This window comes from Ranitomeya variabilis, chromosome 8 (assembly GCF_051348905.1).
Source record: "Ranitomeya variabilis isolate aRanVar5 chromosome 8, aRanVar5.hap1, whole genome shotgun sequence".
Classification (NCBI taxonomy): Eukaryota; Metazoa; Chordata; class Amphibia; order Anura; family Dendrobatidae; genus Ranitomeya; species Ranitomeya variabilis.
The window spans coordinates 114,112,843-114,127,819 of NC_135239.1; the positions used below are offsets into that span (position 1 = coordinate 114,112,843).

Genomic DNA, 14,977 nt, shown 5'->3' on the forward strand with positions numbered 1-14,977 from the left:
TGGCGACTTTTGTGTTTCGACTTTTATGTGGCGAGGTTGGTGTATGTGCGGTGAAATGTGTGCTGAGGGTGGTATATGTGTTCAAGCACGTGGTAGTGTGTGGCGCATTTTGTGTGTGTTCATATCCCCGTGTGTGGTGAGTATCCCATGTCGGGGCCCCACCTTAGCAACTGTACGGTATATACTCTTTGGCGCCATCACTCTCATTCTTTAAGTCCCCCTTGTTCACATCTGGCAGCTGTCAATTTGCCTCCAACACTTTTCCTTTCACTTTTTCCCCATTATGTAGATAGGGACAAAATTGTTTGGTGAATTGGAAGGCGCAGGGTTAAAATTTTTGTGGCTGTAGCTGCGACGGTGCAGATGCCAATCCCGGACATACATATATATATACACACACACACACACACACACACACACACACACACACACACACACTCACAAATTCAGCTTTATATATTAGATTACGCAAACGTATCTCTTGTGTACACACTGAAAAATGTTACTAGCATTGTCCCATTCAAAGCAATGGGATATCGTTGCATTACCCTGAATCATTATTAAAAATATGTTGCTGACAAGGACAAACTTGCCTAAAAGTCTTCTTAAAGACTAAAGAGGCTCTAGTCCTTCCAAAAGTCCTGTAGCCTTTCAAAATGCTGATTTACAGGGTTGCTGATAGTTGGTTCCCTACCAATCTAATATTGATGGCCTCTACTGCGGATATCATAATAATGTAATAACCTGGGTAACCCTCTTTGATTATGTGTGACCAATCCCGCAAACAAAATATTGTCTTCAGTTTCTGCAAGGCAGTTTCTCTAATTAAATGCCTGCCCACCCAGAGCCTGAATTCTTCAGCTATTTGGACCCCAATGATTGGGCCCAGAGACCCTTGTGTGACTGGAGTGAGGAATTTTGACTACTCCTATAGACTGTGAATTGCTCGCGGTGTATCACACTGTGAGCTGCACATGCTTACCATCACTCTGTTCACACACCACCTGCACATGCTCTCCATCACTCTGTTCACACACCACCTGCACATGCTCACCATCACTCTGTTCACACACCTTCTGCACATGCTCTCCATCACTCTGTTCACACACCTTCTGCACATGCTCACCATCACTCTGTTCACACACCACCTGCACATGCTCTCCATCGCTGTTCACACACCGCCTGCACATGCTCTCCATCACTCTGTTCACACACCACCTGCACATGCTCACCATCACTCTGTTCACACACCACCTGCACATGCTCTCCATCACTCTGTTCACACACCACCTGCACATGCTCTCCATCACTCTGTTCAAACACCTTCTGCACAGGCTCACCATCACTCTGTTGACACACCTTCTGCACATGCTCACCATCACTCTGTTCACACACCACCTGCACATGCTCACCATCACCTGCACATGCTCACCATCACCTGCACATGCTCACCATCACTCTGCTCACACACCACCTGCAAAAATTCCTTATCCTCTGATCCTACAGTTCTATTTTCTTCCATTTGCCATTCCTTGGCTCCTGTTCCAGACAAAATACAAAAGTATAAATAGGGCTTCTCCAGGGTGAGAGAAATATGGCCATTTCATCCAGAAGCAGCTATGACAAAGTCTTTTACTGTTAGACAGAAATTGGATTATGAGAATAAGGAGCTGAAAACCGACTGATCTCCCGGGTCACGTGCACAGTTATGATTGATAAATTTCTCAAAGTTTTGACAATAAGGACAAAATATGAACAATGAACGGAATTCGGGAAATTCTGGGATTTTTAAAATATTTCTATTTTCCATAATTGGTGTTCTTTTTAAAATACCGTATATTTTTTCTTTAGAAAACAGGATATTTCACCTCCTCAGACACATTATGCGAAGTATCATGAATATTTTTTTATGTTACAGATTAAAGAGCTAGAACCACTTTTGTGTCACACAGATAATCCTTCCCAACTTATCTGGTCATCATCCAGCAATGCTAGAAAATCTGCGTTCAGTCTCTCAGACTATCAACACCGACAAGGGCAGGAATCCTACAGCTCCTCTAAATACGCCACCGACTTGCTTAGTGTTGCCTTAAACAGAAATTACAATAAACAGGTAAGTTTGGATTGTTCTTAGCCTTATAATGTTGTGTTCACATGTCCAGTAATGATTTGTTAGAACATATCCAGCAGCGATCTTTAGGCAAAAAAAGTTGTGCAGACCCAATTTTAGTCCATTTTCCAAAAAAACTGATTTCAGCTGGATCTGTTTTTTCTTTTTTTTTTGTAACATTGAAGTGTATGGAATGATCCGTTAAAGGGAACCTGTCAGCAGGATTGTGCACAGTAACCTACACACAGTGTCAGGTTGGCGCCGTTATACTGATTACAATGATACCTGGTGATGAAATCCGTCTTGTGGTTGTCATTTAATCTTTATTTTCATTTTTAAGTTACTGATGTGTTCGTGCTCCGGGACGTCCTGTGGGGGGGTCTTCATGTGGTTCTCTGATTAGGTACTCATCTGTATGGCTTCTGACAGGTCACTGATCCCTCACTGACCTGCCCCCTAGTTTACACACTGAATATTATATGTATTGAGAAAAAAATCACATTCATCAGGCAGGTGCCAGCACTGCAGCATGATCATGTGTATAATATGCATTTAATTATTTTATTTGCGGATATAAATTAATTCAGAAAACAAATTTCTCTCTCAAAATGGCACCTGCCATGCCTGCGCAGTAGCATCTACCGGCGATCCGATAGATTCTATTGTGCATGCGCTGCCAGCACCATCTTGGTGGAGAATTTTTTTTTTTCTCTAGCAAAATGGTGCCGAAGGTGCCTGCGTAGTAGCATTTGTCTGGCTCCCCGATTAAATGCTACTGCGCAGGCGCCATTTTGAGACAGAATTTTTTTATTTTTTTTTAGGAGTAAATGTATATCACTTGTAGTGCAGCAGGGTTGGTGCAGTGCGACAGATAGGCAGGGTTTTCCTAAAAATCTGACTGGGTCAACTACTTGGACCCAATCTACACTTTCTTTTATTTTGCCTTGTGATTCACAGGCGTTCTGCTGTAAATACAAGGCATTCCAGCGGGTTTACTATGACTCCGTCCTCATCCTGGGGTAAACGTATCGACCCTCGCATATGATCCCCCTCACTGCCTCACACACTAAATAAAATAATTTAATGCAGCACAGGCCCTGGCACCTGCCTGATGAATGTGATTTTTGTTTCTTTAATACATATTTTATACAGTATGTAAAATAGGGGGCTGGTCAGTGAGGGACCAGTGACCTGCTATAAGCCAATACAGGTGAATACCTAAGCAGAGAAGCACATAAAGACCCCATCACAGGCCACCCTGGAGCACGATAACATCATTAACTGAAAAGTACAAATACAGATTAGGCTGCTTTCACATATCAGTTTTTTGCGGTCAGGCACAATCCGTCGAATGTTGAAAAAAACAGATCTGGCAAAAGTTGCCGCCGGATCCGTTTTTTTCCCATAGACTTGTATTAGCGACGGATGGCCTCACGTTTCATCCGTTTTTCACCGGATCCGTCGGAAATTTGTTTTCCGGAGAAAATGGACATAGTAACGTTTTTTGTGTCTGTTGAAAAAACGGACATCGATGGATCCGGCGTTTGCTAGAATGGAAGTCTATGGCGCCGGATCCATGAAACGACTGAATCAGGTGGCAGATTCCGTTTTTTTTAAACTGAGTATGCTCCAAATTTTTTTAGGATATGTTCATCATTAGTGTTTTCCATTCTGGGCTCTCTCTCTCTTGCAAGGAAGGAGCTGTAAAAAGTGGTTGAGACATTGCATGCAGAGCAAAAGTGTATCAATTAAAAGGTCCGCTTGGAACACTGGAAGCGAGCCCTAAGGCTGTATAACATCGGATGCGATAGGCTAATGGCTCCTGCTCTGCTGCGAGCCGGAGCGGAGCGGAGTGTCAGTGCTCTGTGCCCCGATCCTCTCACATGAGAGAATCCCAGCACAGGTGTGGTGGAGGCGGAGTAGTTTCTCCATCTCCTCTGCTGCCAGCATCTGCAGGAATCGCACTGCACTCTGACATCCGAGTGCAATGCGATGTTCCACACGCACCCATAGGCTGGTATGGGTATATATTATCCAATTATTGCAGCATCCTACGATTTTCTCATTCCGATTCGGCATACGAAAACAATTGCAAATGTGCTCTGTCCCATAGTATAACACTGGGTCGAGTGCAATCCATTTTTTTTATTTCTAACCTTGATCGCTCCTATCAGTCCTGAAACAGGGCCATTAATGGAAAAATAAAGTGTCACTCACTCACTCACTCACTCACACACACACACTCTCACTCTCGACTCCGGACCTGCTAGTCGGATCCGGCGAAAAAACAGATCCGTTGCATCAGTTTTTCACAATTTGCAACGGATCTGTTTTTTTCAAAATTCGCCGGATTGAGCCTGACAGCAAAAAAATTATGTGTGAAACTAGCCTTAAACAACCACAAGATGGATTTCATCACCAGGTATCATTGTAATCCGTATAACAGCGCCGACCTGACACTGTCTGTAGGTTACTCAGCACAATCCTGCTGACAGGTTCCCTTTAAATTAGCCATCTGTTGCCTTCTATATCTAATGGATACAACACGCAAAAGGGGATCTGTTAGCTATCGGGTTTTTGATCATTACTAATTAAACAGATCCTTTGTCTAGAGATTTCAATCTTAACAAATGGATCCAGCTGAGATGAGTTTTTGAAAAACAGACTGAAAAGTTGTCTAACTTTTTTTTGTTGCTAGATCCATTCTAACAGATCATTAATGGACATGTGAACGTAGTCTAAGTTGCTTTCCTTTCCTGCACATATTTGGATATTTTGTTGGAGGTTTTGCTGCTAAAAGGTAACCTGTCACCAGCTTTTGGCCGATTGGATACCTTTCAGAGCTGATATACACAGGATTCTATAATGCTATATATCTGCCCCCAACCTGACCTGCAAAAGAAGAAAAATAACTTATACTCGTCTGCAGGGCGGTCCGGTCCGATGGGCATTGCTGATCATGGTCCAGCGCCTCCCATCTTCATATGATCGCTGTCCTCCTGCTTGCTTCATGTGGATGACGCGTCCCTGCATCATCCACAGGGTCTCCTCGGCATCGCGCTCTTGCGCGGGAATATGTCTGTGCCCTGTCGAGGGCAGAGCAAAGTACTGCAGTGTGCATGCCCCAGGGCTCTTTGACCTTTACCGCGGCACCTGCACACTGCAGTACTTTACTCTTCCCTCAACAGGGCACAGAAATACGCCTGCGCAGGAGAGCGATGCTGAGCAGAATGTGTGGATGATGCAGCCACGCGTCATCCTGCATCATCCACACATTATTTTTCTTCTCTTGCGGGTCGGGTTGGGGGTAGATATACAGCATTATAGAATGCTGTATATCAGCGCTGAAAGGTGCTGGCCGTATCTCTTATCGGCCCAACCTGGTGACAGATTCCCTTTAAAGATATAGTCTATTTACATACATAGTCATTAAGATTTCTTGTGTTAAAAACTCTGGAGCCGGTTAATCAAAACTGTGAAGTGCCGTGTTCATTCTGTCCATACAGCAGAATCTGAAATCCAGTTCTGATCTGGAGCAGATTTCTGCTTTATTTTACTTCTCACCAACACTAGTGAGAGACTGATGATGTGTATCCACATAAGGCAACCGTCAGTCACTGGCGTAGGAGCCTGGATAACCATTTTTATGTGTCTTGTCTAACGGTACAGCAGTCCTGTCCACAATAGGTACTGCCCTTACCTAGAGCAGCTTGTTCAGATGTAACACCTTCACAACAGTGTCATTTTCTGTTTTTGCATTTTTGTTTTTCCTCCATTTCTTCCCAGAGCCATATCTCTTATTTTTCTGTCCACATAGACATATGAGGGCTTGTTTTTTGCAGGACAAGTTGTACTTTTAAATGAAGACAAAAAGAGAAATGATCCAGCTGGAGGTGGAGGCAGTTCAAACTTTGTGAGACTTTATTAGACAACTAAAGCGATAAATAGTTCTTCAAAATGAAAAATCTTTACATAGCAAACACCTGGCACACCAGTGAGGAGGATCAACGCGTTTCAACTATGAAGTCTTACTCATGATCTACCTGATAGTGCAATGAGAGCATATATATAGTGTGCACATGACATTGATTGGACAAACAATTAAAAATGCAAAAAAAAAAAAAAAAAAAAAATTTTTTTGCAAAGGAAAAAAAAAAAAAAAAAAGGAAAAGAATAAGGAAAATCACCGGTTAAAATTATCATAGAAATAACAGATTGACATATGAAATACCCTTAAGAGACATTGCTTGAACATTACTTGAACATAAGTTAATATTGCTTTATTAAATCATGTCTAGCATTAAGGCCATAGGGAATACGTGTGTCTAACATGAACATCCAATACGTTTCCCGATTAAAAAGTTTCTGCTGTAAATTACCTCCTCTCGGAGGTTTGTAAACCTTTTCTATTCCACAGAATCTGAGGCTAGTTAAATTTCCTTTGTGCACGTTGTAAAAGTGTCTGGACACAGCTGAGGCAGACAGGGCTTTAGAATTCACTGCATCTGATAGATATGTCAATCTGTTATTTCTATGATAATTTTAACCGGTGATTTTCCTTATTCTTTTCCTTTTTTTTTTTTTTTTTCCTTTGCAAAATTTTTTATTTTTTTTTGCATTTTTAATTGTTTGTCCAATCAATGTCATGTGCACACTATATATATGCTCTCATTGCACTATCAGGTAGATCATGAGTAAGACTTCATAGTTGAAACGCGTTGATCCTCCTCACTGGTGTGCCAGGTGTTTGATATGTAAAGATTTTTCATTTTGAAGAACTATTTATCGCTTTAGTTGTCTAAGGGTATGGCTCCACGGTCCGGAGGGGCAGCGTTATCGCCGCAGCGGCGAAGCCGCTCGGCGCTAAGCCCCGCCCCCTTTCTGGGACGCGATGATGCCGAATGTGTACAGTACACATCCGGGATCATCGCACCCCTTGCCATAGGGCCCTGTGATATGCCTTGCGGGGACGCTGCGTCCCCGCAAGGTGTACGGACATGCTGCGATCTGAAAAGACGCGCAGCATGTCCGGAGTCGCAGGGCCGCCGCGTGCGGGTTTCCACGCATAGTGGAGACGGGATTTCATAAAATCCCCTCCACTATGCTGGAACATCTGGACGCTGCTTGTTTGACGCTGCAGCGTCAAACAAGCAGCGTTTACTTACCGTGGAAACATACCCTAATAAAGTCTCACAAAGTTTGAACTGCCTCCACCTCCAGCTGGATCATTTCTCTTTTTGTCTTCATTTGCTGTGGGCGCTCACCCTGAACCGTGCTGGGCGTTGGCAGGTCTGGGGATTTCGTCCAAGACCGGTAAGCTGACTATATTCCTTTTTTCTTTTGGTACTTTTAAATGACTCCATTTATTTTACCACATTGTGTACTGGAAAACGGGAAAAATTTCCAAATGCGGTGAAATTGTGAAGGAAAAAAAAATTAAATTCTAACATTGTATTTTGGGATTTGTGTTTACGATGTGGTAAAAATGACCTTGTAATATGATTCTCCTCAGTATGATTATGCCGATTTCAAACATGTCCAACTTTTTTTTTATTTTAGTGGTGAAAAAATCAGAAGTCTGCAAAAAAAAAATGTTGGGTTGTGTCGCTATTTTCTGAGACCGTAACGTTTTCATTTTCAGTAGACAGCTGTGTGATGGCTTTTTTTTTTTTGCAGAGTGATACAACTTTTTAATTGATAACATTTTGGGATAGATGTGACGTTTTGATGGCTTGTTACAACATTTTTCATAGAATTTCAGTGACCAAAGAAACTTAGTTTTGAAATTTTTTTTCCTTTTTAAGGTGTTTACCGATCAGGTTAATTATTTTCTCAATGCAATAATACCACGTGTATTTTTTTAATTTTATTTATTTTTTTATATCTTTATTTTTAATGGGGGAAATGGGGGTGATTTGAACCTTTTTTTTGTTTTTGTTTTTTTTCTTTTCATGTTTTTGAAAACATTTTTTACTTTTCACTGTTCTGAATAGTCCCCTCATGGGACTTAAAGCTGCGATTATCTGATTGATATACCAGAAATCTCCTTTTGAAGCCCGGACACCTGCAGGATTTTAAATGAGCTCCGTAGTTATAAGCACGGAGGGCTTCAACAGACCCCCTGCAGCCCATCGGTGACATCTGCAATCATGTCACGCCGATGGGCCCATGAGACCTCTAAGGTTGTTGATGCCGCATTGCTGTGAGCGCCACCCTGTGGACGGGGCTGATAGCAAGTCTGCAATTCAGCTTCGTAGAAGCGATCTGAGCATTGCCTCTATGTAGCAGAGCCGATCAAGTTGTGACGGAGCCGATCAAGTTGTGGCAGCTTCCACGCACACAGTATAGTGTGTGTACACACACACACACACACACACACACACTCACTCACTCACTCACTCACTCACTCACTCACTCACTCACTCACTCACTCACTCACTCACTCACACTCACACACACTACTCACCCCTGAACCTTGTTTCCCACTCTGCTCCAGACACTGCTCTGGTCTCATCGGCTCCACTGCTCTCACAGCATGAAGTGACGTCATTGCGCACCCGCTGAGTCACAAGCAGAGGGGGAGGGCAATAGGAGAGGGACCGTCAGCTGACGCGCTCTCTCCTCCATCACTGCTTTCAACTGTCGGCGTCTATGATGCAGATAAGTTGAATGAGCTATGGAGTGGGCGGCGCTGAGCCTCTCTTACGGGCCCCATGTGGCCACGCGGTGTACTGCTATTAGTGGCACGCCACTGGCTGGGGGCCCTAGGCAGCTGCCTGGTCTACCTGCCCCTAACGCTGCCCTTGGGCCTCCCATTAATTCACTTGCGTTGAGTGATGTTTCTCACGTTTAGTGAGAATGTGTTAGTCTATCAAGTTCAGCAAAATTTGACGTGTTGATCCAGAGGATGGCAAAAAATCCGTGAGGCAGATGCTAGTTACCCTGTATTAGAGGAAAAATTCCTTCCCAACTCCACATTTGAAAAAATGGACACCTAAAATATAACTTTCAATTATGAAATGCTATAATAGATGAATGTGGATAAAATCCGCGCTGCTGTGACAAATAATGGATCCAGATATAGTTGTAAGGTGTTCGGGTGGTTTATTCAACGCGTTTCGAAGCTCATGGCTTCTTCTTCAGGGAGTTTCCACACAAAGATATGAAACATGGTACTGTTGCCTCGCTTGTATACATACAAAATTCAAATAACGGCGCCAAGCAGTCTTCTGACATGTGACAGACAGTGTCAAAGTTCAAAAAAGCCGTATTACATTAAAATAAGCTGTTTTCAACATGTTCGTAAATCGTTAATATCATGATTACAATTGATGAACAATTTGATACAATTTCAATCATTTTTCAGAGTCCAGGACGGAAGAAAAATTAAAAAAAGAAAATGTGTGCGAAATGACGGGACAAGAACTTGTTTGGGGGTATAAACAATCCCCATTCTGCTCCCTCCACTATCCATATCGCTACGAGAGAAGTTGTTCCTGATGAATGAAATCGGCCAACACCCTTCTATATAAAATTCATGTATATTTGCAATTGTTTATTAAATAATGTTTTAAAATGTAAAATTAATAAAGATAAAAATTAATAAAATATAGCAATAAAATTCTCCTTTTGGGTTTATTTTTTCTTCTTTAATGGATTCTTCTAATAAGGTACTAATTTTGATAATTGTGACATTTTTAAAATCAATGATAAAATAATCATTATATCCTCACTTGGAGCGAACCATGGAGAATTCCTTCTGTCATTCTCGTGGGCCAAAGTATAAATGAAGTACCCGTGAACGATCAAGAGAGAGACTAGGAAGCTACAAAAAAATGTATCCTATCAACCTATACAATCGCTATTTCATTGCCATCGTGCTTTTAGTCTAGTTCATCCTGTTTTAGTGATTTATTCCGAGTTCAGAGAGATTAGTGTGCCAGTAAATCATTAAGCCGCTAATACACCCGACAGACAGCCCATGCAAGGTAATTATCCGGTCATGAGCCAAAAAGAAAAAAATCATGTCTGTTTGTGATAAGTTAAGTGGGCTCTATCTGACCGTGCAGTGGAGCCGAACCTAAGTAAAGGGAAAAGGAGTGAAAGGACTTAAGTAGGAGTGCAAATGAAGAACAGTTCGTTCCTGAGATCGCTCCATCAATTATTCCATAGGTGATCATGAATATAATATATAAACTGTTTTGTGTCCCTTAATCCAATGTGACTATTTAAAAATGGTACATTTTCAGTTATTGAAATACAAACCAACGGACGTATCGCATCACTAGAACTTTTTTGGTTTGATCTACTTAATTGTTCTAATACTATGTGACTATGGTATCACGGTTACTATGAATTTAGATATTAGTGTTATAGTTTTTATTAATGTTGAAGCTAAAGTGCATTGTGCTAGAATCTTCATGAGTGCAAACCATTCATTGATTAATTTGTCCTTAAGATATATAAATGTGCAATTAATTGTCACCCTTTAAATTAATAGATTAATGATACTGTAAATGTTCCGTTCACACTGTATTATGTAAGGTATTATAATAATTATAATACATCTATCTATATAATCCCATCACGATTATTATAAAAAAGTATAATTTCTAGTCACCTTTTTTTTAAAATTACTCGATATATACATGTGTGTATATAAAATCATAACTATTGGTAAAAAGGTTAATGTCACAGAAGAATAATAACTGAATAACTGAAAATGTACCATTTTTAAATAGTCACATTGGATTAAGGGACACAAAACAGTTTATATTATATTCATGATCACCTATGGAATAATTGATGGAGCGATCTCAGGAACGAACTGTTCTTCATTTGCGCTCCTCCTCAAGTCCTTTCACTCCTTTTCCCTTTACTTAGGTTCGGCTCCACTGCACGGTCAGATAGAGCCCACTTAACTTATCACAAACAGACATGATTTTTTTCTTTTTGGCTCATGACCGGATAATTACCTTGCACGGGCTGTCTGTCGGGTGTACAGTTAGTCCTCGGGTTACAACGGTCTCGAGTTACATCGTTTCATGGTTACAACGCTTTATACGACGCCTCATTCCGACTTACACGCTTTTGCGTCGTAAGTCGAACTACATGCAACTACGTGCAGTGGCAGAAGAATAGAGTCCAGTACTGTACACTGTACCCGGTTACACGAGGAAAACGAGTCTCCTGCACGCCATAACACCCTATTTATGTTGGGTACTGTGTTAGGATAGGTGTTTGGATAGGCTAAGCGTTTGCAGTACTGTACTGTTATTATGGCACAGTACTGTATGAATGTATGGTCCGACTTACATCAAAATTCGGTTTACGACGCCGTGTAAGAACGGATCAACGTCGTAAGTCGAGGACTACCTGTATTAGCGGCTTAATGATTTACTGGCACACTAATCTCTCTGAACTCGGAATAAATCACTAAAACAGGATGAACTAGACTAAAAGCACGATGGCAATGAAATAGCGATTGTATAGGTTGATAGCATTTTTTTGTAGCTTCCTAGTCTCTCTTGATCGTTCACGGGTACTTCATTTATACTTTGGCCCACGAGAATGACAGAAGGAATTCTCCATGGTTCGCTCCAAGTGAGGATATAATGATTATTTTATCATTGATTTTAAAAATGTCACCACAATTATCAAAATTAGTACCTTATTAGAAGAACACATTAAAGAAGAAAAAATAAACCCAAAAGGAGAATTTTATTGCTATATTTTATTAATTTTTATCTTTATTACGGTAATTTTACATTTTAAAACATTTAATAAACAATTGCAAATATACATGAATTATATATAGAAGGGTGTTGGCCGATTTCATTCATCAGGAACAACTTCTCTCGTAGCGATATGGATAGTGGAGGGAGCAGAATGGGGATTGTTTATACCCCCAAACAAGTTCTTGTCCCGTCATTTCGCACACATTTTCTTTTTTATTTTTCTTCCGTCCTGGACTCTGAAAAATGATTGAAATTGTATCAAATTGTTCATCAATTGTAATCATGATATTAACGATTTACGAACATGTTGAAAGCAGCTTATTTTAATGTAATACGGCTTTTTTGAACTTTGACACTGTCTGTCACATGTCAGAAGACTGCTTGGCGCCGTTATTTGAATTTTGTATGTATATAAGCGAGGCAACAGTACCATGTGTAATATCTTTGTGTGGAAACTTCCTGAAGAAGAAGCCATGAGCTTCGAAACGCTTTGAATAAACCACCTGAACACCTTACAACTATATCTGGATCTATTATTTGTCACAGCAGCGCAGATTTTATCCACATTCATCTATTATAACGTCTCTAAGAGGTCGCAGCGCCGACCTGTGGATCTGCAGCAGCTGACAAACTACACGCCTTTACTTTGTACCACCAGGTGAGCAGTTCTCTCATAATTGATTAGAAGCAATCCTGAGGATAAGACCCTATTTGCGCTTTTTTTGTCTCCTATTCTTCTATACTAATTATGAAATGCTGAAACATGTCCATGTTTCAAATATACATATGGATGAGTAAAAAACAAATGAGGAGTATGATATGAGTCTTAATCAAGGAAAGTCAAATTACATTACAACCTCCACTGAAAGGCAGAATTCGATATAGGGAATATTTTTAGGGCTCGCCAGTCTACATGCTAATGTAATATGACTTTCCCTGATTAAGATTCATATCATACTCCCCATTTGTTTTTTACTTATCTGTATGTGTATTTGAAACATGGACGTGTTTTAGCTTTTCATAATTAAATGTTATATTTTAGGGGTCAATTTTTTCATGATTATCTTTTGGTAATAGTGACCTCCACCTATCTTGTTTTGGTTTGTTTCAGTTCCACATTTGTCGACTTGACTAGTTGCCTGGATAAACGACCCATCACAGAATGTAGTACTGTAATATTTTCCAAGAAAGACATCGAGGTCCTCTTTGTACTTTTGACCTGAATGAAGCTTTATATTCTTATATGGCTGAGAGTTCCATAATCTCATGACCTTACATTAAAGAATATGTGTCTGATTATGATTAAAGAAAAAATCCAGCTCACCATAGTTGTAGTCCCTGGAGGCTCGGAGCACGGAAACACTGTGTCAAGGCGTGAGGAATGCAGGAAATAGAAAAAAATCCAGCTCAACGAGGTGGTGAAAAAGCAAAGTCTTGGTACTTTATTCACTTCATATCAAAAAATAGAGGATAAAACAACAGCACAATATAATTAAAAACACTATCTACGCGTTTCTGGTGACATAGCACCCTTAGTCATGATAACTTTAGTGCAGCCTGTTCTATGCTTTTATGCTAGCAACCGGTAGGCACACCGGTGCTATAACTAATTACAAAAGGTAATCTAGTCAAAATGAAAAACACATGATAGTGTGTGCAAGCTGCAATTAGTTGCACAAGACAGATAGAAAAAAAGCACAGAAAAAAAACACAACAAGCAGACTACATGTATACTTTGGCTATATAAAAGGAAATACAGAATACATATATGTCATTCCATAATAATTCGTTGTTTACAAATGAAGCATGTGGAGTTATGTGACATATAATAATAAATATCCAAAAAGTTTTTGATATATCAAATTCTTTATGAAGTAGCTGGAAGAAAATGATTGGAGCAATGTCAAAATGAAAGACCTGTTGGGTGTTTCATTTATATGTTCCAAGATAATCATTCGAAGAGAATTTTTATTCAAAGAAGATTTTTACACAGGATCTTGAGCGATCTCTAAATCGGAGACCTATGAAGATCTATAAATAAATAAAGAATTCTAATTATTGGCATGATGATGGTTATAAGGATACAAAAAATGATTAAGGAGGCAGGTATTAATTTACTGGATAAGAAACCTATGGACTGCATTGGAGACATTCGGGGGCAAAAGTAGACGTGAAACAATGGAGCAGCGGTCAGCTACGCAGAGAAGGGGGAGAACATCGCAAATCTGTAGATCTGACAGGTGAGTTCAAGCACCATAAAGGTGCTGAAGCCTGTCATTAAGAAAAAAAATATATATTTTTTGTTAGTATACATACTTAATGAAATACCTCGATTGTGTCTAAAGAATTCTAATTATTGGCATGGTGATGGTTATGAGGATACAAAAAATGATTAAAGAGGCAGGTATTAATACTTAATGAAACACCTCGATTGTATATGAAGACCTGTATCCGACAAAAGCTGCAGAAGAGAGAAATTTCATAAATAATAATATTACACACCAATAGGGAGTGATGTTGACACGAGCATTAGCTCGAACGCCCGAACCATGTCTGGAAACCGATGTCCGGCGAAAGCAGAAAACTGGAGATGGCACTACATATTGCAATTTTCCCGAACTGAATCCATTATGGATGTTTGTTATATTTGCTTTACTATTATTATGATAGGATATAAATCCCAAAGGGGAAAATTTTTTTTATTAAAATTAAGTTATATACGTTTTAAGGAAAATGACACTAATAGAAAAGCATGATGTCCTTTCTCTTATTGAGACCATAAGGTATTCTGGTCCCCAATTTAAAGATCCACCAAGTCTCCCTGTTTCTAAGGGTAATCTCAGTATCTCCTCCTCTAAAGGGTCTATGTGTCCTCTCAATTGCGTAAACTTTTAATGAGTTGAGGTTCGATTGATGTTGGTTAATAAAATGTTGTGACACTTGTGACATATTTCTATGGGTGTTACCATTTTCCACATCATAAATATGCTCACGGATTCTTGTTTTAAGTGGACGTATCGTGCTCCCCACATACTTAAGATGGCAAATTGTACATTCCATAATGTAAACCACGTTGGTGGTGTTACAATTAAGGAATGTTTTGATTTGGTACGTTTTTTGGTTGTTTGCA

The 14,977-nt window shown here is 40.1% G+C and overlaps 1 protein-coding gene across 4 annotated transcripts in view; it reads left to right on the forward strand.

Moving 5' to 3' along the window:
• Positions 1–14,977, forward strand: part of HSD17B7 (hydroxysteroid 17-beta dehydrogenase 7) — a 121,643-nt gene that overhangs the window by 77,818 nt on the left and 28,848 nt on the right. For 3 of the 4 annotated variants that reach the window (XM_077277398.1, XM_077277400.1, XM_077277399.1), the window contains one exon: positions 1,919–2,113. In XM_077277398.1, the coding sequence (XP_077133513.1) occupies positions 1,919–2,113 (195 nt within the window). Of the gene's footprint in view, positions 1–1,918; positions 2,114–9,476; positions 9,630–14,977 lie in introns of those variants that run through there. The other variant, XM_077277401.1, reaches the window with a different exon arrangement.